Source organism: Bufo gargarizans, chromosome 1 (genome assembly GCF_014858855.1).
Source record: "Bufo gargarizans isolate SCDJY-AF-19 chromosome 1, ASM1485885v1, whole genome shotgun sequence".
NCBI classification, from domain to species: Eukaryota; Metazoa; Chordata; class Amphibia; order Anura; family Bufonidae; genus Bufo; species Bufo gargarizans.
Genome location: NC_058080.1, coordinates 125727687 through 125754577, shown reverse-complemented (window position 1 = coordinate 125754577; position 26891 = coordinate 125727687). Strand labels below are relative to the sequence as shown.

Genomic DNA, 26891 nt, shown 5'->3' with positions numbered 1-26891 from the left:
ATCCATTTGCTAACACAGAGGCCATTGCGGCCATCTTGATTGAAGTCACCAAGTGAAATCTCACGCGGTGACGTGATGCTGGCCGGGCATGCCGGGATATTGACGTCATATGTCACCCATCACAAGGTTTCCGCAATGAAGATGGCCACAACGGCCTCTTTGAGTGCAAATGTATTAGGTGATTTTTTATTAATTTTTTTACCGCCATTTCAGGGAATTTTTTTTAGCACAAAGCGTGAGGAAATTTGGCTTCACAGCGAATCAAATTTTTCCTGAAATTCGGATTGAAATGCACTTTGGATACTTGGATTCGCTCAACACTAACTATGATATATTGAAAGTGCAGGTACCAGGTACAGGTGTAGTACAGTTAACACACATGCCTAACTAGATGTGTTAACTAATTGCTTTTCAGTGGCTTTTTTCTACAGGTTATCACGATGAGTTAAGAAATTTGAGTTTGAGTGTTAATTGTAGTTTTTCTTCTGCTGAAATAAACTGACTGAGCAGCAGATGGCGCTCACGGACTGTGAAAACCAATTTCTTCCTTTTTGTTATTTTAGAATCTTTACTGTGAGAACGTCACATAATTAGTGAGTAGAGATGAGTGAAGTTTAATAAAGTTCGATTTGGCTGCTTCATCGAATTTCACCCAAAAAATCTGCTTTGTGACGAATTGCTTTGTCAGGAAGTGCATTTCTTTGTAATTAGTCGGTGCAATGACAGGGAGACGCCCCGTTCATACATGATTGCGGCATCTGATAGAAAAAATGCAGAAATCTTGCACGGGCTGCAATGTCATCATGGTGCCAGCCCACGTGGGGATGTCATGCATCGCTGTGCACAAGTTTTTCGGCTGAAATCTTTAATCCAGATGGCGGTGTGCAGCCTGTCACGAGCAAATGGATCAGGTAAGCATGATTTGTTTTTAAAAAAATTACACTACTGTATTACAGGTTAAATCAATTCACTACCGCGAAGCACAAGGTAATTCAGGTTTACGGCAAATTTAATTTATCCTGAAATTTGGATCGAAATTCACTTAGTGGACTTCACTTCGCTCAACACTAAGTGATACCTAATAACTCACCTATTTTCACCTATAGTCTAAGCTACTTTAAAAGGTTACTACATTCTTGCCTATTGTTGCCGAATAGGTTTTTGGTTTGTTTTTACTGTCTTGCTTGGTTGTATTTCAGAGCAGAACAGTAACTTTTTTACATTTAAAGAGGACCTTTCACCGATCCTGTCATTGTGAACTAAGTATACAGACATGTAGAGCGGCGCCCCGGGGTCTCACTGCACTTACTATTATCCACGGGCGCCGCTCCGTTCTCCCGCTATGCCCTCCGGTATCTCCGCTCACTAAGTTATAGTAGGCGGAGATTTCGCTCACTAAGTTATAGTAGGCGGAGTCTGCCCTTGTTCTGCTGTAGCGCTGTCCAATCGCATCGCAGAGCTCACAGCCTGGGAGAAAATAACCTCCCAGGCTGTGAGCTCTGCTCTGCGATTGGCCAGCGCTAGAGCAGAACAAGGGCAGACTCCGCCTACTATAACTTAGTGAGCAAAATCTCCGCCTACCATAACTTAGTGGCCGGAGGGCATAGCAGGAGAACGGAGCGGCGCCCGGGGATAACAGTAAGTGCAGTGAGATCCCGGGGCGCCGCTCTACATGTCTGTATACTTAGTTCACAATGTCAGGATCGGTGAAAGGTCCTCTTTAAGTCTACGGAGCTCTGTCAGGGATTATTTTTTGCAGGGCAATCTGTAATTTATATTGAAACCGTTCTGGATTGTGTATCACTTTCTGATTACTTTTCAATCAATTTTGGGGAAGGTGAAGCAACCAAAAAATGTCGAATCGGCCCTTTTCTTTTTTCTTTTTTACACCTTTCACCATATAGGATAAATACTTTTTTTTATTTTTTTTTATTGTTTATTTGTTTTTAAAATGTGGAAAGGGGAATTAGAATTGTTATATCTTTAAATTATTTAAAATAGAAACGTAAGATCCAGCTCAATCTTGTAGCAAAGAGGAATACTTTATTGAAGCGATAAAAACTTCCAACACAGGACAGTCTCGTCTACGCGTTTCAGACCTTAGGTATCTTGGTCCTTACTCATGACTTTTGTCATGAGTAAGGACCAAGATACCTAAGGTCTGAAACGCGTAGACCAGACTGTCCTGTGTTGGAAGTTTTTATCGCTTCAATAAAGTATTCCTCTTTGCTACAAGATTGAACTGGATCTAACTTTTCTATTTTGGAGTTTACAAGTCAGCCGTGTCCAGGAGCTGATTCTGTGTAAACGGCAAAGAGGAGCAGGTGAGAGCTGCCTTTTCCTTTCTATTAAAATTTTTTAGTTATTATATTTTTTTTTACACTTAAAGGGAACCTGTCATGTGGATATTTGATTATAATCTAACTAATTATATACAATCATTAACTACTAAAAAGTACCTTAGATGTATTCACTTACTGGTGTGACAGATGGTTACCTCATAATATACACACAAAGATGCCGCATGCAGTATGCTAATGAGCTGATTGGAGTCTGGCGTGATGTCATTGAGTCCAGCGTATATTTAATTCAGAGCTATAGCCGCTCCCCTGCCCACCTGCTGCTGATTCATATGGAAACAAACTGTCATTCAGCAGCAGGTGGGCGGGGAGAGTCAGGAGCTCATGAATATTCATGACTCATCATTATCAGCTGGAGCTTTTCAATACAAGATGTTGGCAGATTGACTGGGCCAATTAAAGAAAGTGACCCAGCATTTTGCTAAAAGAATCAGTCACTTATTTATGTTGCCCTTAGTTAGGACACCATAAAACTGGTGACAGGTTCCCTTTAAAGAAGTTCTGCAGTTCTTTTTTTACTAATGATCTATCCTCTGGATAGATCATCTGCATGTGATCGGCAGGGGTCCGACAGCCAGGACCCCTGCCGATCAGCTGTTTGAAAGGGCAGCAGCACTCTAGGAGTTTCCCTCAGGCCCAATGATGTCATGACTAGTATCACTGGCCTGGGCGTGGCTAAACCCCATTCTGAAGCCCCACCCAGGCCAGTGATGATAGTTGTGACGCCACTAGGCCTGAGGGAAACAGAGAGAAGGCTGTGGCACTCCTGGAGCACCGCTGCCTTCTCAAACAGCAGATCAGCGGGGGTCCCAGATGCTGATGATCTATCCAGTGGATAGATTATTAGTAAAAAAGAACTGCAGAACACCTTTAAGTCCTCATATGCAGTGTCACCATAATGTGGCCCTGGAGAACTGTGGCTCCGATGTGGTGATCCAGCCTGCCGCAGGAACCGCTGCATCACCCAGTGGCATGCACCCGGTTTCAGGCAGTCAAGGCTCCACCAACTCAGCCGAAGGGAGCTGTCTGTCCTTCCCATCATCTGCTGGTCCTGATGCTCCTGCTCCTCCTACTCCTCATCAGTCATTCTGTCTGCAATCGATCACCGACGCGATTGCCAAGAGACAACAGTATGCGTGCACTCATTCAATGGTACAGAAGCTGAATGTGCTCCTGTCCAAGTTGCTGGTGGGGCAGTCCCTCCCTTTCCAAGTGGTGGACTCTGCACCTTTCAGAGAACTGATGGCTTGTGCCGAGCAGAGGTGGTGAGTCCCAAACCGTCGTTTATTTGTCAAAAAGGCAGTACCAGCCCTGCACACCCAAAAATGGTACTGATAAAAAGTACAGTCTGTCCTTCAAAAGGCAAGCCCTCAGACATCTTCATTGGCAGAAAAATAAGAATGCTATGAATGTTAGTATATGGCAATGCAAAATATAACAGATTTTTATAATTGATTTTATTATGTAAAAGTAGGAAAAATACAAAAAAAATAACATTTAGTACTGTCATAATCATATCAACCTGCATAATAAAGTTTTCATATAATATATAGCACAAGATAAATCTCATTAAAAATAAAAAATAAAAACACTAGCAGAATTTACATTTTTGCCCACCTCAGCTCCCAAAAAATTTGATAAAAAGCGATCAGAAAGCCAAAATGTACCCCAAAGTGGTGCCAATAAAAACCACAGCTTGTCCCACAAAAAAATAAGCCCTCACACAGCAAAGTCAATAAAAAATAAAAAAAAGTTTATCCAGATGCCTCTCCTTCCGTTCTGAGCCCTGGTGTATGCCCAAATGGCAGTTTATGACCACAAATGGGCTACTTCTGTACTCAAGACAAAATGGGTAGCAAATTGTGGGGTGATATTCTTCTCCCTTGTGAAAAAAAAAAATTGGGGCCTAAAGCACAATTTTCTTATAAAAAAAATGCAATTTTTCGTTTTCATAGCTAAGTGTTACAAATTCTATGAAACGCCCGTTGGGTCGCAGTAAACAAGTTTAAAATTCCTGAATGTTGTAGTTTCCAAAATGTGGTCACTTTTTTAGGGTTATCATTATCACTCGACTTGGTGCCGAAAGATCATTCCAGCAAAATCTGTAAAGTAGTCAAATGGTGAATGTTAACAAGTATTTTATGAGTATTATTTTTTTTATTGCTATCTGTCTTAAAAGCAAAGACGTTCAATTTAAGAAAATAGTGAATTTTTTCAGATTTACGGCAATTTTAATTTTTATTTATTTTTATAAATAATGGTAAATGTATTGACTCAAATTTACCATTAACATAGTGTACATTGTGTCAAGAAAAAACTATCCCACACTGGCTTGGATAAGTAAAAGCATTCCAAAGAAATTGAAACATGTCAGATTTGCAAAATTAGGCTTGGTCAGGAAGGGGCAGGGGCAGATTGGCCATAGACCTTACAGGGAATTTTCACCATGGTCCGATGTCCATGGGGCCGCCTGAGCTCTCCTCACAACTGCCAGCTTGGTACATAATGATCTGATGCTCTCAGTATTTATTAGACCAGCCACAGCAGGTACCCTCCTGAACTCAACTTTATCTCTGCCCTCAAGACAGTGATATCTTTGAATATTGTGATGAGGGCAGCAGTATTTTGTGCAGCATGGTGGTATTTGGTTCTGTTGAGGTGGTATTTTGTGCTGCACTAGGGTATTGTAGGCCCGGCCTACTTCTGTTGTACCTACCTATTTGTGTTGCCCCTGCCTTCTAGTTATTCGGACCCGCCTACAACATGGGACCGCTTTTAGGTTTTTCCAGGGCAACTTTGAGATTCCCAATCCGCCCCTGGGAAATAGCGTGGTCTGAAAGTGGTTTACCAAGCAAAAAAAGAAAAAAACATTTTCTATGTGGAGCTCTTGAAGGTTGAGCTCCAGTATACAGATCATTGTCTGCATAGATTTGAATATTCCTGTGTGACATCATGTCTCAGACTATTCCCTGGAGATTTCATGAGATATAAATAAGACATGAAGCCAATGATCGGTGTCTGTGAGCGTCCAGAACTGTGAAGATGGTTTCCCTGAGGTCTCTGCTCTGTGTGATGTATCTTTACATACAAGGTAATGTCCAGTGAGGTTTATACTATGTGGATAGAGGAGAAGACATGGGACATCACTGTATACATGTAGTAAGAGGAGAAGGAGCTCATGTCATTTCTGTCAATGATTGTCACCATTATCTCTTCTCTTTCTCCTCAGGATCCTGTGGAGAGATTGTAATGACTCAGACTCCAGATTATATGTCTGTGTCCTCAGGAGACAGAGTCACCATCTCATGTAAGGCCAGTAAAAGTCTTTTCCACCCTAATGCAAAGTTCATTACATTAGCCTGGTATCAGCAGAAAGCAGGACAACCTCCAAAACTAATTATGCACAAAGTGTCTGAGCGACCATCAGGAGTCCCAGAACGATTTCATGGATCTGGATCTGAAACAGAATTCACTCTGACAATCAGTGGAGTGACAGAAGACGATGCAGGACATTATTTCTGTCAGCCTCCTTTACTCTTCTGTTAATACAATACAAATTGTCATCATCCCTTTTTATATTACGGCCCCGTGAGAGCAGCTGACTTATTTCTTCTCTAAGTCTAGAACCTCAAGAACATCAGTTATCACACAACAGTCCACATTGTCATGGTGTCTATGTAATATAAATGTTCTGACATGAGAGGGATTGTGTAAGATGGGGAATGAATGAAAACAACGCCACTCGCATCCATAGGCTGTGCCTGGTATTGCAGCTTTGCCCCTTCATCTAATTAGTTTAAATCATTAGAAGAGAAATGTTTTTGTTCTGGTTGAATTTTTATTTATTTTTTCTTCATTGTTGTAATTTTTTTTTTCACTTTTCCAACTTACCAGATGAAAACATATTTAGATTCCTCAGTGGTTGATACCTTTTAATGGCTAACTGAAAAGATGATGACAAAATTGCAATCTTTCGAGGCTACTTGGGCCTCTTCATTAGGCGTCTCTTAAGACAGTGTCTGCACATTCACATATTTATACACCAAAGAACATTGGAATAATGAGGTACATGAGACAAATGATGTAATCAGATCAATACTTGATCAAAGATTCCCATTTGGCATTTTTAAGAAGTATAATACTCATCCACGTACGACAAGGGTTTCCCTGGAATGACTCCACCAGATAGCAACAGGTCCTTGGCCAAGCCTAGTCACCAGATACCAGTGCCTTGCAAAAGTATTCGCCCCCATTGACTTTTTTCGTATTTTGTTACATTACATCCTTAAGTTCAATATTTTGTTAATCTGAATTTTATGTAATGGATCAGAACACAATAGTCTAAGTTGGTGAAGTGAAATTAGAAAAATATATAAATAAAACTATTGTGTAGAAATAGAAAACAGAAAATTGGCATGTGCGTATGTATTCACCCCCTTTGTTAGGAAGCCCATAAAAAGCTCTGGTGCAACCAATTACCTTCAGAAGTCACATCATTTGTGAAATTATGTCTACCTGTGTGCAATCTAAGTGTCACATGATCTGTCATTACATATACACATCTTTTTTGAAAGGCCCCAGAGGCTGCAACACCTAAGCAAGAGGCATGACTAACCAAACACTGCCATGAAGACCAAAGAACTCTCTAAACAAGTAAGGGACAATGTTTTTGAGAAGTACAAGTCAGGGTTAGGTTATAAAAAAATATCCAAATCTTTGATGATCCCCAGAAGCACCATCAAATCTATCATAACTAAATGGAAAGAACATGGCACAACAGCAAACCTGCCAAGAGACGGCCGCCCACCAAAACTCATGGACCGGGCAAGGAGGGCATTAATCAGAGAGGCAGAACAGAGATCTAAGTTAACCCTGGCGGAGCTGCAGAGTTCCACAGCAGAGACTAGAGTTTCTGTACATAGGACGACAATAAGCCGTATGCTCCATAGGGCTTTATGGCACAGTGGCCAGAAGAAAGCCATTACTTTCAGCAAAAGAAAAGGCACAATGTGAGTTTGTGAAAAGGCATGTGGGAGACTCCCAAAATGTATGGAGGAAGGTGCTATAGTCTAATGAGACTAAAATTGAACTTTTGGGCCATCAAAGAAAACGCGATGTCTGGAGCAAACCCAACACATCACATCACCCAAAGAACATCATACCCACAGTGATACATGGTGGTGGCAGCATCATGCTGTGGGGATGGGACTGTGAAACTGGTCAGAGCTGAGAGAAGGATGGTGCTAAATACAGGGATATTCTTGAGCAAAACCTGTCCCACTCTGTGCGATTTGAGGCTAGGACGGAGGTTCACCTTCCAGCAGGACAATGACCCCAAAACACACTGCTAAAGCAACACTTGAGTGGTTTAAGTGGAAACATGGAAATGTGTTGGAATGGCCTAGTCAAAGCCCAGATCTCAATCCAATAGAACAGCTGTGGTCAGACTTAAAGATTGCTGTTCACAAGCTCAAACCATCCAACTTGAAGGAGCTGGAGCAGTTTTGCAAGGAGGAATGGGCAAAAATCCCAGTGGTAAGATGTGGCAAGCTCATAGAGACTTATCCAAAGCGACTTGGAGCTGTGATTGCCTCAAAAGGTGTCATATTTGTTGTTTGCTTCCCAATAAATAATAATAAAAAAAAAAATCTTCAAAGTTGTGGGCATGTTCTGTAAAATAAATAATTCAAATCCTGAAACAATTCATGTTCATTCCAAGTTGTGAGGCACCAAAATATGAAAAAAGTCAAGGGGGGTGAATACTTTTGAAAGGCACTGTATTTCTCCACACACTTTTGGTACCAGCTGGGGCAACAGCTTTGGCAACCTACAAGTGTTCAGGATCTACATGCCCCATTGCAATGTCTGTGGGCAAATGTGCTTTAGGATATGCAGTGAGCCCCTCAGAAGCCAGAGCGTAAAATGGTACTGATTGTTGCTTTGGCTGTCAGAGTCAATCAGTGTGGCTGTCCTAACGCTGTTTTTCCCTAGGGCTGGGCCTTGAAAGTAGGGGGCACCCTTTCTTCCCTCTGGACTGTTTTACTGATAAGAGCAAGACTTCAGGCTTGGATATTCCTTAAAGAGAAACACTTAGCTGCAACAACACTTCAAATGAATGCTAATAATATGATATTATTAAATATAACAAGAATAGCATATACAGTACAGACCAAAAGTTTGGACACACCTTCTCATTCAAAGAGTTTTCTTTATTTTCATGACTATGAAAATTGTAGATTCACACTGAAGGCATCAAAACTATGAATTAACACATGTGGAATTTATACATAACAAAAAAGTGTGAAACAACTGAAAATATGTCATATTCTAGGTTCTTCAAAGTAGCCACCTTTTGCTTTGATTACTGCTTTGCACACTCTTGGCATTCTCTTGATGAGCTTCAAGAGGTAGTCACCTGAAATGGTGTTCCAACAGTCTTGAAGGAGTTCCCAGAGATGCTTAGCACTTGTTGGCCCTTTTGCCTTCACTCTGCGGTCCAGCTCACCCCAAACCATCTCTATTGGGTTCAGGTCCGGTGACTGTGGAGGCCAGGTCATCTGGCGCAGCACCCCATCACTCTCCTTCATGGTCAAATAGCCCTTACACAGCCTGGAGGTGTGTTTTGGGGTCATTGTCCTGTTGAAAAATAAATGATAGTCCAACTAAATGCAAACCGGATGGAATAGCATGCCGCTGCAAGATGCTGTGGTAGCCATGCTGGTTCAGTATGCCTTCACTTTTGAATAAATCCCCAACAATGTCACTAGCAAAGCACCCCCACACCATCACACCTCCTCCTCCATGCTTCACGGTGGGAACCAGGCATGTAGAGTCCATCCGTTCACCTTTTCTGCGTCGCACAAAGACACGGTGGTTGGAAACAAAGATCTCAAATTTGGACTCATCAGACCAACGCACAGATTTCCACTGGACTAATGTCCATTCCTTGTGTTCTTTAGCCCAAACAAGTCTCTTCTGCTTGTTGCCTGTCCTTAGCAGTGGTTTCCTAGCAAATATTCTACCATGAAGGCCTGATTCACACAGTCTCCTCTTAACAGTTGTTCTAGAGATGTGTCTGCTGCTAGAACTCTGTGTGGCATTGACCTGGTCTCTAATCTGAGCTGCTGTTAACCTGCGATTTCGGATGAACTTATCCTCCGCAGCAGAGGTGACTCTTGGTCTTTCTTTCCTGGGGCGGTCTGCATGTGAGCCAGTTTCTTTGTAGCGCTTGATGGTTTTTGTGACTGCACTTGGGGACACTTTTAAAGTTTTCCCAATTTTTCGGACTGAGTGACCTTCATTTCTTAAAGTAATGATGGCCACTCGTTTTTCTTTACTTAGCTGCTTTTTTCTTGCCATAATACAAATTCTAACAGTCTATTGAGTAGGACTATCAGCTGTGTATCCACCTGACTTCTCCACAACGCAACTGATGGTCCCAACCCCATTTATAAGGCAAGAAATCCCACTTATTAAACCTGACAGGGCACACCTGTGAAGTGAAAACCATTTCAGGTGACTACCTCTTGAAGCTCATCAAGAAAATGCCAAGAGTGTGCAAAGCAGTATTCAAAGCAAAAGGTGGCTACTTTGAAGAACCTAGAATATGACATATTTTCAGTTGTTTCACACTTTTTTTGTTATGTATATAATTCCACATGTGTTAATTCATAGTTTTGATGCCTTCAGTGTGAATCTACAATTTTCATAGTCATGAAAGTAAAGAAAACTCTTTGAATGAGAAGGTGTGTCCAAACTTTTGGTCTGTACTGTACATATAGCGATAAAATGTCCTTCTTTTGCAAACTAAGTATATACAAAGGATAAAGAACTTACATCACGGATTGAGTAAACATCATCTAACAGTTGGGAAGCCCTTTCAGCGAAAGCAGTTAGTCTTGATGGGGAAAACACTGGTTCCGCAAGACGTCCCCTCATAGGTGAGCTTCAGCTACCTCTGAAAAGTTCCAACTTTTATACTGTTTAAATAAAGAACATCATTCTTTGGTGAAATGTAGACAGTACATTCGCTCTCTAATTGTCATTTTGAAGAAAAGAGAGAAAATCCAGCTCTTGATAGCAGGGATTCCTTTATTCAAAGCGGTATATAAAATCTTCTACGTCAAATCTACGCGTTTTAGACCTTTACATGCTGGTCCTTACTCATTATATTTCAATATAAAGGTCCGAAACATGTAGATTTGACTGCCCTGCATATGTGAAAGTTTTTATACCGCTGCGAATAAAGGATTCCCTGCTATCAAGAGGTGGATTTTCTCTTTTCTTCAGTTTGGCATCAGCCGCGTCCAGGCTTCCTATCCGTGCTCTGGCAGGAGAAGCAGATGAGAGCTGCCTTTTTCCTTCAATTATCTAATTGTCATTTTGTACGTGTTGTTTATCTTCTGCCACCCTGGACCTTGAAGTGTCCAGTTCCGAGACCCGATATAAATCATAATCCCAAAACAACCTTGAGAAAATATGTAGGCAAACCTTGCCCAAGCAATTCCAAACAAATCTTTAGTTCTTTCATAGGTCCTGATGGTTCTGACAGACAAATTGGAGTCCAAATGATTTGAAACCACACTTTAATCCACCCTTGATCATTTGGAATACATTGAGTCAGTACACATGAACAGTTACTTCATACTTTAGGAACGCCAGGTACTACCATGTACAACTAATTAATTACATTACAAGGAACTAAAGGGGAATGGACCACTAAAATTCCTTGCTATACACTTTCTACCCCTAGTCCTTCCACTTTAATTTATTTCAACCCGTGTCAACGTGTCTCGCGTTTTGTGCGGCTCTGTCATGGACGGATCCGTTCAGATAATAAAGCCGTCTGCATCCGTTCAGAACGGATCAGTTTGTATTATCTTTTACATAGCCAACACGGATCCGTCTTGAACAGAATTAAAAGTCAATAGGGGACGTATCCGTTTTCTATTGTGCCAGATTGTGTCAGTGAAAACGGATCCGTCCCTATTGACTTACATTGTGTGTCAGGACAGATCTGTTTGGCTCAGTTTCATCAGACGGAATGGAGACTGAACTGATGCAAACCGATGCATTCTGAGCGGATCCTTTTCCATTCAGAATGCTTTAGAATGCAAACTGATCCGTTTTGGACCGCTTGTGAGAGCCCTTAACGGATCTCATGGAAAGTCAAAACGCCAGTGTGAAAGTAGACTTAGTTTTCAAAGCAAATTCCATATAAGTATCTACAGAACAAATAACCTACTCTACATAATTTATCAAGCCTATTCATTATTACTACCTCTTATTGTTACAGGAAACTACTCTGGTACCGCTGGGCTTTAAAGAACAAACAAACTTTATGTATGTTGGACTCAGATCTTCTAAGAGACAGTCTCTGGTGCTGTAAACTTGGGAATCTTGGTCTTGACTTTGGAATCCTCCTCTCTAGAGTTGAGAGGACACCTAGATGTTCGGGTTCGATGGGTTAGGCCGAACTTCACAAAAAAAAGTTCGAGTTCGGGACCCAAACTAGACCCCGAACCCTATTGAAGTCATGGGGGACCCGAACTGTTGACCACTAAAATGGCTGTAAAAATGTAATGGAAAGGGCTAGAGGGCTGCAAATGCCAGCACAATGTGGTTAAGAGCATGGAAAGTGGATAGGGAAATTACTTTAACCCTAGGGCATACCGGTACGCTCTTTTTCCCGAGTCCTTAAGGACCCAGGGCGTACCGGTACGTCCTGTTTAGTTTCGATCACTGCCGCACGGCCGGCAGTGATCGGAACAGGGTGCCTGTTGAAATCATTCAGCAAGCACCCTGTGACAATGCCTAGGGGGGTCCTGTGACCCCCCCGCATTGCTGATCGCTACAAACCGCAGGTCAATTCATACCTGCGGTTTTTAGCGCTTATGCAAGTTTCTGATTCCTCCATTCAGAAACCCCAAGGGTCTGATCCCTGCGGTCAGAAACCCCAAAGTGCCTATATTTCTATGTTAACCCCCCCCCCCCCTGCAGCCCTCTGTGTTTTTGTGCCTGCAGGCGCAGCGGGGGAGGATTGCAGGCGGTGCCGGAGGCGGGCGGGAGGTGTGCGGCAGGGTGGGGGGCGGGTGCGCGATCTTCCGCCCGCCCCCCGTTTATTTTCAGGATGGCCGAGTGGTTGAATCAGAGTGTCAGCTCATTGCTGACACTCCGATTCAAACGGCAGACATCTGTGCAGATGTCCGCCGTTTTAACCCCTTCCATGCCGCTGTCCGTAGGGACCGCTGTATGGAAGAGGTGAAGAGGGAGGGAGCTCCCTCCCTCTCCCATCAGGGGGCTGCCTTTGCAGCCCCCGGACAGGATGGGGTGACAGAGGAAGGGAGCCCCCCTCCTTCCACTTCCCTGTCTGCTCAGTTGTGGCAGACGGGGAAGGTTCCTATGGCAACAGGACTCCTTCTCAGGCATCCTGCTCTCCATGGTGCTGAACAGATCTATGCTAAAGGCAGAGATCTGTTCAGACAAAGTGTGAATGAAAAACAGTGCAGTACACTATATAGAGTACTGTACTGTATTATACAGACATCAGACCCACTGGATCTTCAAGAACCAAGTGGGTCTGGGTAAAAAAAATGCAGAGCAGGGGTTTCTATCCCGCAAAATTTGAAAAATGTCACCTGACAATGTAACAGACGATTTTTTTAAATGTATGTTCCTGTCACCTATGCAGAGGTGCCCCAGTGACATCCACCATCCATTTGGATATCTTCTCTATCAACTTTCAATGTTCTTTTCTGAGCCTACCATGTTGATCACGGTTATCAGTGAATCAGGGTTCCACGCCGGAGAGGGAGCGTGAGAAAGAGAGACCACATCCAAGGGAGATAAATGGATTACATTTTTTTTTGATCTAGCGAAAATGTGGGAAAAGATGTTAAAGCGCAAATGCGGGACCAAATTATTGAAGCGCAAATGTGGGATAAATTATTGAAGCGAAAATGTGGGACAACTTGTTAAAGTTAAAGCATTAAATGAAAGGAGGTGGCGCGCATCAATTAAAGAAGAATTTCCTAAATTGTATTCCCTGTCACCTAGGCAGAGCCGGGTTTATTCACGTCCAAATTTGTAAAATGTCAACCCAAGAATGTAACAGAAAAATGTGAAATTTATTAACCTGTCTACTTGGTAGAGCAGGGGTCTATGACAAATTGTTTAATGTCACCCGAAAATGTAAAAGAAAAATTTTTGAAATTTATTTAGCTGTCAACTAGGTAGAGAAGGGGTACATCACACCCAAAAATTGGTGAATTTCACCCGAAAATGTAACAGACAAATTTGTGAATTTTTTAAACATATATACTAGTTATACCAGTGGTACATCAAACCTAAAAATTGGTGAATTTCACCCAAAAATGTAACAGACAAAGTAGTGAAATGACCTAGAATAAAATAAAATACATACAAATAAAAAAAAAAAATTGATTTATGAGGTGGAGGTCCATATGGAGTACGAGTTTGACGAGGAGGTGGACGTAGCGGTATAGGTGGAAGCAGCGTTGGAGGAGGATGAGGTAGCCAACACTGGTTTTTGGTTTTAATTTAATTAAATTTTTTAAATTAAGGTACACTCCAAAAGAGTGTGAAATATCCAAGATACAAGAATGGGCAATTGCTCTGGAGTATAACAATGGCTGGTTAAGGCCGATATACATGTCTATTCTGCACAAGGGACGGACAGGTCCTGTGGGATCCATGCCTGGTTCATTTTAATGAACGTGAGCCTGTCCACATTGGCTGTGAACAGGCGGCTGTGCTTGTCTGTGATAACGCCTCCTGCCGTGCTAAACACACGTTCAGATAATACACTCGCTGCAAGGCAGGCCAGCACCACCAAGGCGTAAAGGGCAAGCTCAGGCCATGTGCCCAATTTGGAGACCCAGAAGTTGAAGGGGGCAGACCCATCATTAAGTACGAGTAGGCGTATGCACACATACTGCTCCACCATGTTGGTGAAGTGCTGCCTCCTGCTAAGACGTTCCATATCAGCTGGTGGTGTTGGTTGTTGTGGCGTGCTGACAAAGCTTTTCCATATTTCGGCCATGCTAACCCTGCCTTCTGAGGTGCTGGCGGTGCCCCAGCTGCGTTGGCGACCTCTTTCTCGTCCTCTGCCTTCGCCTTGTGCTTCCACTGTGCCCCCGCATCTTACGATCACGCTCCAGTGAGGGAATTAAGGACTGTACGTTGTCCTTGTAACGGGGATCCAGCAGCGTGGCCAACCAGTAATCAGCACAAGTTAGAATGTGGTCAACTCGGTGGTCGTTGCAGAGACACTGCAGCATGTAATCGCTCATGTGTGCCAGGCTGCCCAGAGGCAATGAAAAGCTGTCCTCTGTGGGAGGTGTATCGTTTGTGTCATCTGTATCCCCCCTGCCACACACCAGTGATGGCCATGAGCTGGTCTGGGTGTCACCCTGATGTGAACATGGTTCCTCCTCCTCTATCTCTTCCTCCTCATCCTCCACCTTGTCATCTTCCAGAACTGTGCCCTGGCTGGACAATTGTGGACCTGGTGTTTGTGGGTGCAGGAACCCACCCTCGGAGCCACTTGTGAATGACTGGCCGGAAACCATACAAAATGATCCCTCTTCCTCCTCCTCCTCCTGTGCCACATCCTCTTCCATCATGGCCAGCAGTGTTTTTTAAGGAGGCATAGAAGTGGGATAGTTACCCTGAGAACGGCGTTATCGGCACTGGCCATGTTGGTGGAGTACTCGAAACAGCACAACAAGGAACACAGGTCTCGCATGGAGGCCCAGCCATTGGTGGTGAAGTGGTGCTGTTCCGCAGAGTGACTTACCCGTGCGTGCTGCAGCTGAAACTCCACTATCGCCTGCTACTGCTCGCACAGTCTGGCCAGCATGTGCAAGGTGGAGTTCCACCTTGTGGGCCCGTCGCATATGAGGCGGTGAGCGGGAATGCCGAAGTTACGCTGCAGCGCTGACAGGCTAGCAGCAGCAGGGTGAGAACGCCGAAAGCGCGAACAGACGGCCCGCACTTTATGCAGCAGCTCTCACATATCGGGGTAATTTTTAAGGAATCTCTGCACCACCAAATTCAGCACATGCGATGTCAAACCGGCTAGTCCCAGAGCTGCTACGAGATTTCTCCCATTATCGCACACCACCAGGCCGGGTTTGAGGCTCACCGGCACAAACCACTCATTGGTCTGTTGTTCAAGACCCGTCCACAGCTCCTGCGTGGTGTGGGGTTTGTCCCCCAAACAGATAAGTTTTAAAACTGCCTGCTGTCGTTTACCCCTGGTTGTGCTGAAGTTGGGGGTGAAGGTGTTATGCTGACCGGATGAGGAGCCAGTAGAGGATGATGAAGCAGAGTAGGAGGAGGAAGCAACAGGAGGCAAATTGAAGCGCCCTGCAGGTATTTTGTCCAAAAAGCTTTTTTTTTTTTTTTTTATAGCAGAACATGACAGCAGTATATAATGCTTGAATTTCACACTGACAGATGCAGTCAAGGCCGCAAATTAAGTATTTTGCCCAAAAAGGGTGTTTTTTTAATAACAGAATATGACAGCTGTATCTAATGCTTGTATTTCACACTGAAAGATGCAACAAGGGCTGTAAAATTTTGTATTTTGCCTAACAAGGGTGCTTTTTAAAACCCAGAAAAGTATTGCTGTATTTCTAGCTTAAATTGCACACTGACTAATTCTGCAAAGGCCACAGATGTAGGGTCTTGCCAAAAATGGGTGATTTTTTAAAACCCAGAATATAATTGCAGTATTTCAAGCTTCTATTTGACTAGCACAAATGCACATATGCACATATGCTGTGCTGTTGCACAAAACTTGCATAAAATGGCAGCCGCCGCCCACCTAACTAACAGATGGATAAAAGTTATTTTTCTGTGTCACAGGGCTCAGGGCAGGGTAAAAAGATCGTGCACTGCACCCACACAACTAAATCTAGGAAGATGACTGAAGATTTTGTCCTATTAAGCAGCATCCTATCCCTACACTAATTAGAGCGGAGTGACGTGCAGCGCTACGTGACTCCGGCTTATATAGATGCTGGGTCACATGTTGCACTGGCCAATCACAGCCATGCCATTAGTAGGCATGGCTGTGATGGCTTCTAAGGGCACACAAGTTAAACGCTTGTTGATTGGCTGCTCTGCTGGCTTTCAAAAAGCGCCATTAACTCGCCGAACACCGAACTCGAACTTTTACTGAAATGTTCGCGTTCAGGTCTGGGGTCCAAAAATCCTAATAATTCTTGTAATTATTTATTTATTTCTTTATATCATTCCACAGTCACACATTTTACCATCTGGTGTAGGATGTCTCTGTGGCACTTGAGGTCTGTTGCGTGCATCCTCCACTGTATGCATTTTTTTGCTGGGGATCGCCCCTTAGCAACAGACCACAAGCGTAGTATCTGCTCCTCCGAGTATAAATTCACAACTGCGTTTGGGGTTGAGCATTTTCTGCCTTTTGAGACCATGTATTTTTGTCATTTAAATTGTATATTTATATATGAATGTGTATAAACTCCAATCTAAATGTGCCTTGATTACCATCCATAGGTAGCATTTAGGTGCACCTGTGAGGCCTGCAACGTTTCAGCCAGCCATGGGAGGGACTTTAAGCCTCCTTCCTCCTCCCATTGCATGTGTGGTTAGTCACCCTGGAGGGAACTGGGAGCTGTTTTTCTGTGAGTCGGACCTTACGCTGCTGTAATTTGCCCACTGGCTCCTGGCATTACCCATACGGTACAGGTAGGTTTAGCGTTAGGTCCTGTGCCACTTGAGAAACCTTGGCGTGGTGCGCGGACTCAGGTATGTCCATAATATAATGATATACTGGCTAAAGTCTCATTTTTAACATCAGTGTGAGGGTTTAGTCAGATGTTACTGTTTGCATCCACCACCGTAGTGCACCTATTATTATTTATTTATTACAAGGGGTTATATAACTCTTCATATACGCTCATCAATTTAGGCATTTTATGAAGCTTTAATTTTGTTCCATAAAGAACCAAGACAAATGCTGTGTGTGAAGGAGCCATAATACTGCCAGATAGTTTCCACATAATTCAGTCTGCAAATAATATCACAAAAGTAGACTCCTCGCTTGCCATGTTTAGACATTTTTTCTCATAATTTTAGCCCACACATTATAAACAAACAGTACCCAATTGTTTGTATAACATCCACATAACCACATAACATGGCCACATGCTACTGTTATACAGCTCCCATATAATGCTGTAATTCAGTTTGCATATTTCTGGGTAGTTTTAATTTTTATGCCTAAAAAAATGCTGTGTTCCCAACCCATCAATCCTTGTAGCCATCCTCTCCATGGTTGTCTCAATAGCAGAGTATTGTCATTAGTAGTGATGAGCGGCATAGGCAATATTTGTTTTAGTAATATTTTCGTCTAATATTCACAATAAATTAGCAAACTGTAGAATTAGTGATCTCTAGTCATTATTTTTGCGATTGCGGAAATCGGCACTAATGATGTGCATATTTTTTGCGCAATACATGCAACTTCACATTTTAACAGGTCTGAGTAAATATTACTGATTGATGCACTAAGTATTGTTGTGACATCACAGCACTATGTCTGTAGCATGTATGTATTGTAAGAAGGTACAAGGAATCATCGTGGATGATAGGTACGTGTCACCAAGGTTCCTGACCTCGGTGGAGTAAGAGCCGTTTTTTATGTGTCAGCAGCAGTTGCTGTTTGATACATTGATACTTAGTATGGCTGTAACAGCTGATCCGGGGTGGCTATTACTGGGAGTAGTCATAGTGCCGGTTGGGTGACTCCTCCCCATTTTCCAGGCCGGGTTTTTCCAGGCAAAAAAAACAGCCAGCACTGCCAGGTGGATGAGATTACCTCCGTCTGACAGTGGAGCCAGGAAGTCTGTGTGCTGTGATCTGAGGGCTGTGTTGGGATCCGCGGTTTGAGCCGGGCTGGAGGGCTCAGACACCTGTGAGGGCGAACAGGCCGCCTAACGCCTGCTTGTGGACTTGACAGGGTGTGAAGTAACACCCAGGAGAAAAGGTGACTGTTTTGTATATGAACTTTTTATGTGTGTGAACGATCACCAAGCAACTTGCGGTTTTGTTTTGCTTTCACGTGTGAATAAACACTGATGTTTTGAACCAAGAACTTGTACTTTGCCTCTGTGCTGCACCTGCTAATCCTAACTACCAGAGCGAATCCCCACAGTGAGGACAGCAGAAAAACAGTAATTCCTATCACACTACCTAATACCCTGCTATGATACCTATCAGCTACACTACATCACTATCTAACCTACACTGACTATCTCCCACTAACTATCTGTATTATATACAGTCCTGATCCAAAGTTCAAGACCACTTGAAAAATGGCAAAAAAACATATTTAGCATGGCTGGATCTTAACAATCAACTGTATGAGGAAAGGGCACATGCTGTCTCCCATATCTCTTCCTTTCCTTCGCTGCTGTCTATCAGACCCCTGCCGATCTGATATTGATGACCTTTGCTGAGGGTAGGTTATCAATATTAAAAGCCCGGACAACCCTTTTAATTCTCTAGGCACATCTCTGGGTAGCCCAACAAGCATGCTAATGATTAGTGTTAATCGCGAATATTCTAATCGCAAATTTTTATTGCTAATATCGGCACTTCGATAATGTAGAATATAGTGCTATATATTTGTAATTGCGAATATTCTAGTATTTATTTTTTATTTTTTTATCAGTAACCTCCCTTCTTGCTTGTGGGCCAATGAGAAGGCTGAAATGTCTTTGTCAGAGCTTATCAACATCCCTATCAACCAATGGGAAAGTTTCCTACCCCTTTACTATATAAGAACCTCCCCAGCAGCCATTTTCTGCAGTTTTTTGCAGTTCTGAGAGAGAGCAGTGACATTGCTGTGCTCTGTGCTTTCATCTGGATCCTATTCATTATCCAATTACATTAGATACATGGGCGTAGGGATCACCATAGCAGCCATAGCAATGGCTATGGGGCCCTACACCACTGGGGGCCCGGGCTGCCGACTGAGGATTATATATTTTTTTAAATTCATGTGGCATAGCTACAGGGGTCGCAGGCCCCTCCAGGGCAGACAGAGAAAGCACTATCTGCAGGGCCTGCAGGCTGTGGGCGGTGCGATAGGGCGCGGCCGGAAGCAGAGAAGCATATCTGCAATGAGGAGATGGAGTGGTCCCGCTCCCAGTCTGGGCGGCAGTCAATCTGGCCGGAAGTGAAGGATGCGGAGCGTACAGCGAAATTGCGTGCTGCTGGGCCTGGCAGAGCTGCTGGAGTGTGGGCGCGCAGACGTTCAAGTGGCTGTGAGGTGAGGGTTGGCTGACTCTGGGACTGGTAAAACTTACTCTGGAGTCCTGGACCATTATATCTGGGGAGGAGGGGGGAGCAGCACCCTGGAGGTCTGGAGCAGTACATTTAAGGAGAAGGGGGGAGCAGGACCCTGGAGGTCTGGACCAGTACATTTAAGGAGAAGGGGAGAGCAGGACCCTGGAGGTCTGGTCTGGACCATTATATAGGGGGGGAACAGGACACTGGAGGTCTGGACCATTATATCTGGGGAGGAGGGGGAGCAGGACCCTGGAGGTCTGGACCATTATATTTAAGGAGAAGGGGGGATCAGGACCCTGGAGGTCTGGACCATTATATTTAAGAAGGGGGGAGCAGGACCCTGGAGGTCTGGACCATTATATTTAAGGAGAAGGGGGAGCAGGATCCTGGAGGTCTGGACCATTATATAGGGGGGAACAGGACACTGGAGGTCTGGACCATTATATAGGGAGGAGGGGGGAGCAGGACCCTGGAGGTCTGGACCAATTATATATTGGGAGTAGGGGGAAGCAGGATCCTGGAGGTCTGGACCATTATATTTAAGGAGAAGGGGGATCAGGACCCTGGAGGTCTGGACCATTATATTTAAGAAGGGGGAGCAGGACCCTGGAGGTCTGGACCATAATATTTAAGGAGAAGGGGGAGCAGGATCCTGGAGGTCTGGATCATTATATAGGGGGGAACAGGACACTGGAGGTCTGGACCATTCTATTTAGGGGGAGCAGGACCCTGGAGGTCTGGACCATTATATATGGGGAGTAGGGGGAAGCAGGATCCTGGAGGTCAGGAACATTATACAGGTCCTTCTAAAAAAATTAGCATATTGTGATAAAGTTCATTATTTTCTGTAATGTACTGATAAACATTAGACTTTCATATATTTTAGATTCATTACACACCAACTGAAGTAGTTCAAGCCTTTTATTGTTTTAATATTGATGATTTTGGCATACAGCTCATGAAAACCCAAAATTCCTATCTCAAAAAATTAGCATATCATGAAAAGGTTCTCTAAACGAGCTATTAACCTAATCATCTGAATCAACTAATTAACTCTAAACACCTGCAAAAAATTCCTGAGGCTTTGAAAAACTCCCAGCCTGGTTCATTACTCAAAACCGCAATCATGGGTAAGACTGCCGACCTGACTGCTGTCCAGAAGGCCATCATTGACACCCTCAAGCAAGAGGGTAAGACACAGAAAGAAATTTCTGAACGAATAGGCTGTTCCCAGAGTGCTGTATCAAGGCACCTCAGTGGGAAGTCTGTGGGAAGGAAAAAGTGTGGCAGAAAACGCTGCACAACGAGAAGAGGTGACCGGACCCTGAGGAAGATTGTGGAGAAGGACTGATTACAGACCTTGGGGGACCTGCGGAAGCAGTGGACTGAGTCTGGAGTAGAAACATCCAGAGCCACCGTGTACAGGCGTGTGCAGGAAATGGGCTACAGGTGCCGCATTCCTTAGGTCAAGCCACTTTTGAACCAGAAACAGCGGCAGAAGCGCCTGACCTGGGCTACAGAGAAGCAGCACTGGACTGTTGCTCAGTGGTAAAGTACTTTTTTCGGATGAAAGCAAATTTTGCATGTCATTCGGAAATCAAGGTGCCAGAGTCTGGAGGAAGACTGGGGAGAGGGAAATGCCAAAATGCCTGAAGTCCAGTGTCAAGTCCCCACAGTCAGTGATGGTCTGAGGTGCCATGTCAGCTGCTGGTGTTGGTCCACTGTGTTTTATCAAGGGCAGGGTCAATGCAGCTAGCTATCAGGAGATTTTGGAGCACTTCATGCTTCCATCTGCTGAAAAGCTTTATGGAGATGAAGATTTCATCTCCATAAAGCGTGTTGGGTGGGAGCTCTGGAAGGGGTGGGGGTCTGAGAGGTATGTAGGGGTGGGAGATCTGGGATGGGGGGGCCCATAAAATTTTTTTGCTATGGGGCCCAATCATTTCTAGCTACGCCCCTGATTAGATAGTTAGTTAGCTTTATATACAGTCCTGATCAAAAGTTTAAGACCACTTGAAAAATGGCAAAAAATCATATTTAGAATGGCTGGATCTTAACAAGGTTCCAAGTAGAGCTTCAACATGCAACAAGAAGAAATGGGAGTGAGACAAAACATTTTTTGAGCATTCAATTTAATGAAAACAACAAATAAACTGAAACAGCCTGTTTTTCAGCTGATCAAAAGTTTAGGACCACATGCCTTTAAAAGGCCAAATCTGTGCAAAGATGTGGATTCATTGTCATTTTCTGTCAGGTAGTCACACGTGATGGCAAAGGCAAAAAAACTCTCCCTTTTTGAACGTGGTCGGGTTGTTGAACTGCATATGCAGGGTCTCTCACAGCGCGCCATCGCTGCTGAGGTGGGACGCAGTAAGACAGTCATTTGGAAGTTCTTAAATGATCCTGAGGGTTATGGAACAAAAAAGTAAAGTGGAAGACCCCAAAAAATGTCATCAGCACTGTTCCGGAGGATCCAATTGGCTGTCCGTCAAGACACTGGACGATCCTCGACCAAAATTAAGGCCCTTACTGGTGTTGACTGCAGACCCATAACCATCAGACAGCATCTGAGACTGAAGGGCTTCAAAAACAAAAAAGTCTTCAAAGACCTCGTCTCCTTGAACGCCACAGAACTGCTCGTTTGTACTTTGCAAGAGAGCACCAAACATGGGACATTCAAAGGTGGAAGAAAGTTTTATTCTCTGATGAAAAATGTTTTTACCTTGATGGTCCTAATGGTTTCCAACGTTACTGGCATGACAAGCAGATTCCACCTGAGATGTTTTCTACGCGCCACAGTGAAGGGGGCGCCGTAATGGTCTGGGGTGCTTTTTCCTTCAGTGGAATAACGGAACTTCAGGAAGTGCAGGGGCGTCAAACGGCCGCTGGCTATGTCCAGATGTTGCAGAGCATTCCTCCTGACTGAGGGCCCTCGCCTGTGTGGTAACAACTGGGTTTTACAACAGGACAAAGCTACAGTGCACAATGCCCACAGGGCAAGGGACTTCTTCCAGGAGAATAACGTCACTCTTTTGGCCCATCTTGCGTGTTCCCCTGATTGAGAACCTTTGGGGATGGATGGCAAGGCAAGTTTACAAAAATGGACAACAGTTCCAGACAGTAGATGGCCTTCGTGCGGCCGTCTTCACTACTTGGAGAAATGTTCCCACTCACCTCATGGAAACGCTTGCATCAAGCATGCTGAAACGAATTTTGGAAGTGATCAACAATAACGGCGGAGCTACTCATTACTAAGTTCGGAAGTTGGATTTCTGTTTTGGGGGGGTTTAGTTTTTTTTTGGAGGTGTGGTCCTAAACTTTTGATCAGCTGAAAAACAGCCTGTTTCAGTTTATTCGTTGTTTTCATTACATTGAATGCTCAAAAAACGTTTTGACTCACTCCCATTTCTTCTTGTTGCTCTACTTGGAACCTTGTTAAGATCCAGCCATGCTAAATAAGATTTTTTTAGCCATTTTTCAAGTGGTCTTAAACTTTTGATCAGGACTGTATATAAGCTAACTATCTAATGTAATGACACAGGAAAGCACAGAGCACAGCAATGTCACTGCTCTCTCTCTCAGAACTGCAAAAAAATGCAGAAAATGGCTGCTGGGGAGGTTCTTATATAGTAAGGGGTAGGCAACTTTCCCATTGGTTGCTAGGGATGTTGATAAGCTCTGACAAAGACTTTTTAGCCATCTCATTGGCCCACAAGCAAGAAGGGAGGTTACTGATGAAAAAAAAAAAAAATACTAGAATATTCACAATTACGAATATATAGCACTATATTCTACATTATCGAAGTGCCGATATTAGCAATAAAAATTTGCATATAGAATATTTGCGATCAACACTAATCATTAGCATGCTTGTTGGGCTACCCAGAGATGTGCCTAGAGAATTAAAAGGGTTGTCCGGGCTTTTAATATTAATAACCTACCCTCAGCATAGGTCATCAATATCAGATCGGCAGGGGTCTGATAGACAGCAGCGAAGAAAAGGAAGAGATATGGGAGACAGCATGTGCCCTTTCCTCATACAGCTGATCGGCAGGGGTGCCGGGTGTCAGACCCCGCCGATCTGATATTGATGACCTATCCTGAGGATAGGTCATCAATATTAAAAGCCAGGACATCCCCTTTACAGTTTCATGATTTGCATGGTTCCTGACAGGGGTGTACACAGATCTCATTGTGTCATTTTCCCAGTATACATATACCAATCACTCCTAGGCAATGTAGAATGCAGTAAAAAAAAAATATATATAATAATATTACAGTATCAAAAAAATTACCTTCCACATCACCCACTTTATCCACATACGCTAATAAATCTCCAGTTTCCCTTCACATAGTATATAATAAAACTGTCTGCCTGCAGTCACCACTAGGTGGAGCTCAGAGCATGGAAATTTATATAGTTACCCTTGACTTAAATGGAAGATGTATATTATTAATTTTGCACTGAGCTGCCCGACTAGCAATTGATTGAAAACTGCAGATAATTCATATTGGCAACAGAGAAGCAGTTCTTCTCCAGGCCCTATAACACTTGAGTGGTCTACCTCGGTAGGTGGTCGGTACGTCACTAAATACTGATTTACATATAAACCTCTAGTATTCAATAGCCTTTTGGTCTTATAACTAATTGCCTGGTTTCTGTCATAGACCAGGAAGAGAATTCTGGTTTCCGAGGAACAGTAGCTACAGTATAAGCTCAATTTGTGGTTATCCATAGGAACTGCAGTTACAATAGGCTGGGTCTCTTTAGAGAGACTCAGTGCATAAGAATGAAGGAATGGCATCCCTGATCGGTGCTCGGGTGAAATGGTCGTAAGCCAGTAAAACGTGCTTCCAGGTTTTATGCGTTTAAATGCTGTAGTCATGCTTGACAACATCATCTAAGGGGTTAAATGCCTGCAATCCGTTTTATTGTCGGTTGCAGACATTAGACATTAGTCGCTGGATTCTGCTGTTTGAAACCAACGGGCAACCCTCCTAGCTTCGCACCTGTACAGTGCTGCGAGTCTAATAGCTAAAAGGGAAAGGGTGTGGTGGAAGAGGAGAGAGAAAAAAAAAAATACCAATAACAAAAAGAGCCTTTTGAGTGTCATATTCCAATTTTAGACAATTGGAGAACCTCTGATTCAAGAAGAATGAAGTAGAACTCAATAGTATGCGTGAAAAAAACTCAAATAATTTGCTGAACTCATGGATGCACTAAAGGAGGGAAATAGCGATCAAGAAGGATTGTACAATACACACAGATCTTATTAGATTTCTTGTATCTTATCTTTTTTTCAATGTATAAAGAGACAATAACTGTGATCATGAGAAGTAGAAGATCATTTCCATATATTTGTGTATTTCCTCTCAGGGGCCGTTCCCCAGTGACTCCAGCTGTTATATAGGACACATTGTACAGGTGACATCTCTATAGTCTGTGCCTGTCACTCCAGAGACATAAAGATGGCTTCTCAGGGGCTTCTGCTGTGCGTCCTACTGATCTCTATCCATGGTGAGAGTCACTGACACAGTGTAACGTCCAGCAGCACAGAGGACATATTACAGCTAGGATAGAAATCCATTCATGTCTCCTCTTCTTTCTCCTCAGGATCCTGTGGAGAGATTGTACTGACCCAATCTCCAGATTATACCTCTGTGTCCCCAGGAGATAAAGTAGACATCTCGTGTACAACCAGTCAAAGTGTAGGCAATGCTATAGCCTGGTACCAACAGAAACCAGGAGAACGGCCAAATCTTCTTATCTATAATGCAAATACCCGACATACAGGAGTCCCAGACCGGTTCTCTGGATCTGGATCTGGATCTAATTACAAATTAACAATCAGAGGAGTGACAGAAGACGATGCAGGAGATTATCACTGTCAGCAGGGTTATAGCTATCCTTTCACACAGTGATACAGAGCCGTACAAAAACCTCCTTCCACATATAATGGGAAGTCTAAAGCTGAATATAGATCTAGATGAAAATAAAACTACTGGTGCATTTAGTGGTTAGAGTCTTGGTTCTGCTTTATTTTAGATGATATTAGTTAGATTATAATTTAACCTCTTAAGTACAGGTACGCCCTGTGTATTTCCGATCACCGCCGCGCGGCGGGCGGTGATCGGAACGGGGTGCCTGCTGAAATCATTCAGCAGGCACCCTGTGACAATGTCAAGGGGGTCCTGTGACCCCCCCCCCCCCGTATCGGCAATCGCTGCGGCTTAACCCCTTCTAACCCCTTCTATGCCGTGGTCCGCGCTGATCGCGAGATAAAAGTTGCTTGTAGTTGAGGGAGCCCATCGAGTCTCTGCGCTGCTGTGACGGGGACCCGAAAGGTGAGAAGACAGCCCGATGTGGTGCAGAGGCTGCCCAATGCCTTGCACAGCATCGGGACCTACCTTATACGGGTGCCCAGGAGATCCAGCCTCAGGCCCGTCTCCTAGGCAACCTGTTAGTGTATGACTCAGTGTCATACACTAACAGGCAATGCATTACAATACAGATGTATTGTAATGCATTGCAAAGGGGATCAGACGCCCAAAAGTTGAAGTCCCAGAGTGGGACAGAAATAACGTTTAAAAATTGTGTTTTCCATAAAAAAAATAAAGTTTCAAGTTAAAAAAAGAAAAAACGTCTCTTTCCCCTAATTTTATAATTAAAGAAAAAGAAAAAACACACATATTAGCGGCTGGCTCTATAAATATATGACATGATCCACCCCGTCCGATAGACACCATAAAAATAATAAAAATAAAAACAGTGTCAAAAAAAGCAATTTTTGTCTCCTTATATCACAAAAAGTGCAACACTAAGTGATCAAAAACTCACCTGCCCCCCAAAATAGTACCAATCTAGCTGTCATCTCATCCCGCAAAAAATGAGCCCCCTTTTTTGATGCGGCCCACATAAACTAAAATTTTGTTTTTTTGGCCCATGTTAGCCTTTGAGTTTGACATGCTTGATCTACTACATAGTAGACAGGGCAATGTAGTTCTGTCGTCTGCTGATTAATTGTGGTGCCAGTAGTTGGACCTCCGCCATTCTAATACTGATGACTAGAGTTGAGCGGACACCTGGATGTTCGGGTTCGACGGGTTCAGCCAAACTTCACAAAAAAGTTCAAGTTCGGGACCCGAACTTGACCCCGAACCCCATTGAAGTCA

At 43.6% G+C, this 26891-nt stretch overlaps 1 gene segment (V, D, J or C); it reads left to right on the top strand.

Annotated features, from left to right (window-relative positions):
- Positions 1-839: 839 nt before the first annotated feature.
- Positions 840-5930, top strand: LOC122941051. The segment is given in 2 exon segments: positions 840-911; positions 5590-5930. Coding segments are annotated over 2 exon segments (354 nt in total).
- The last annotated feature ends 20961 nt before the right edge of the window (positions 5931-26891 follow it).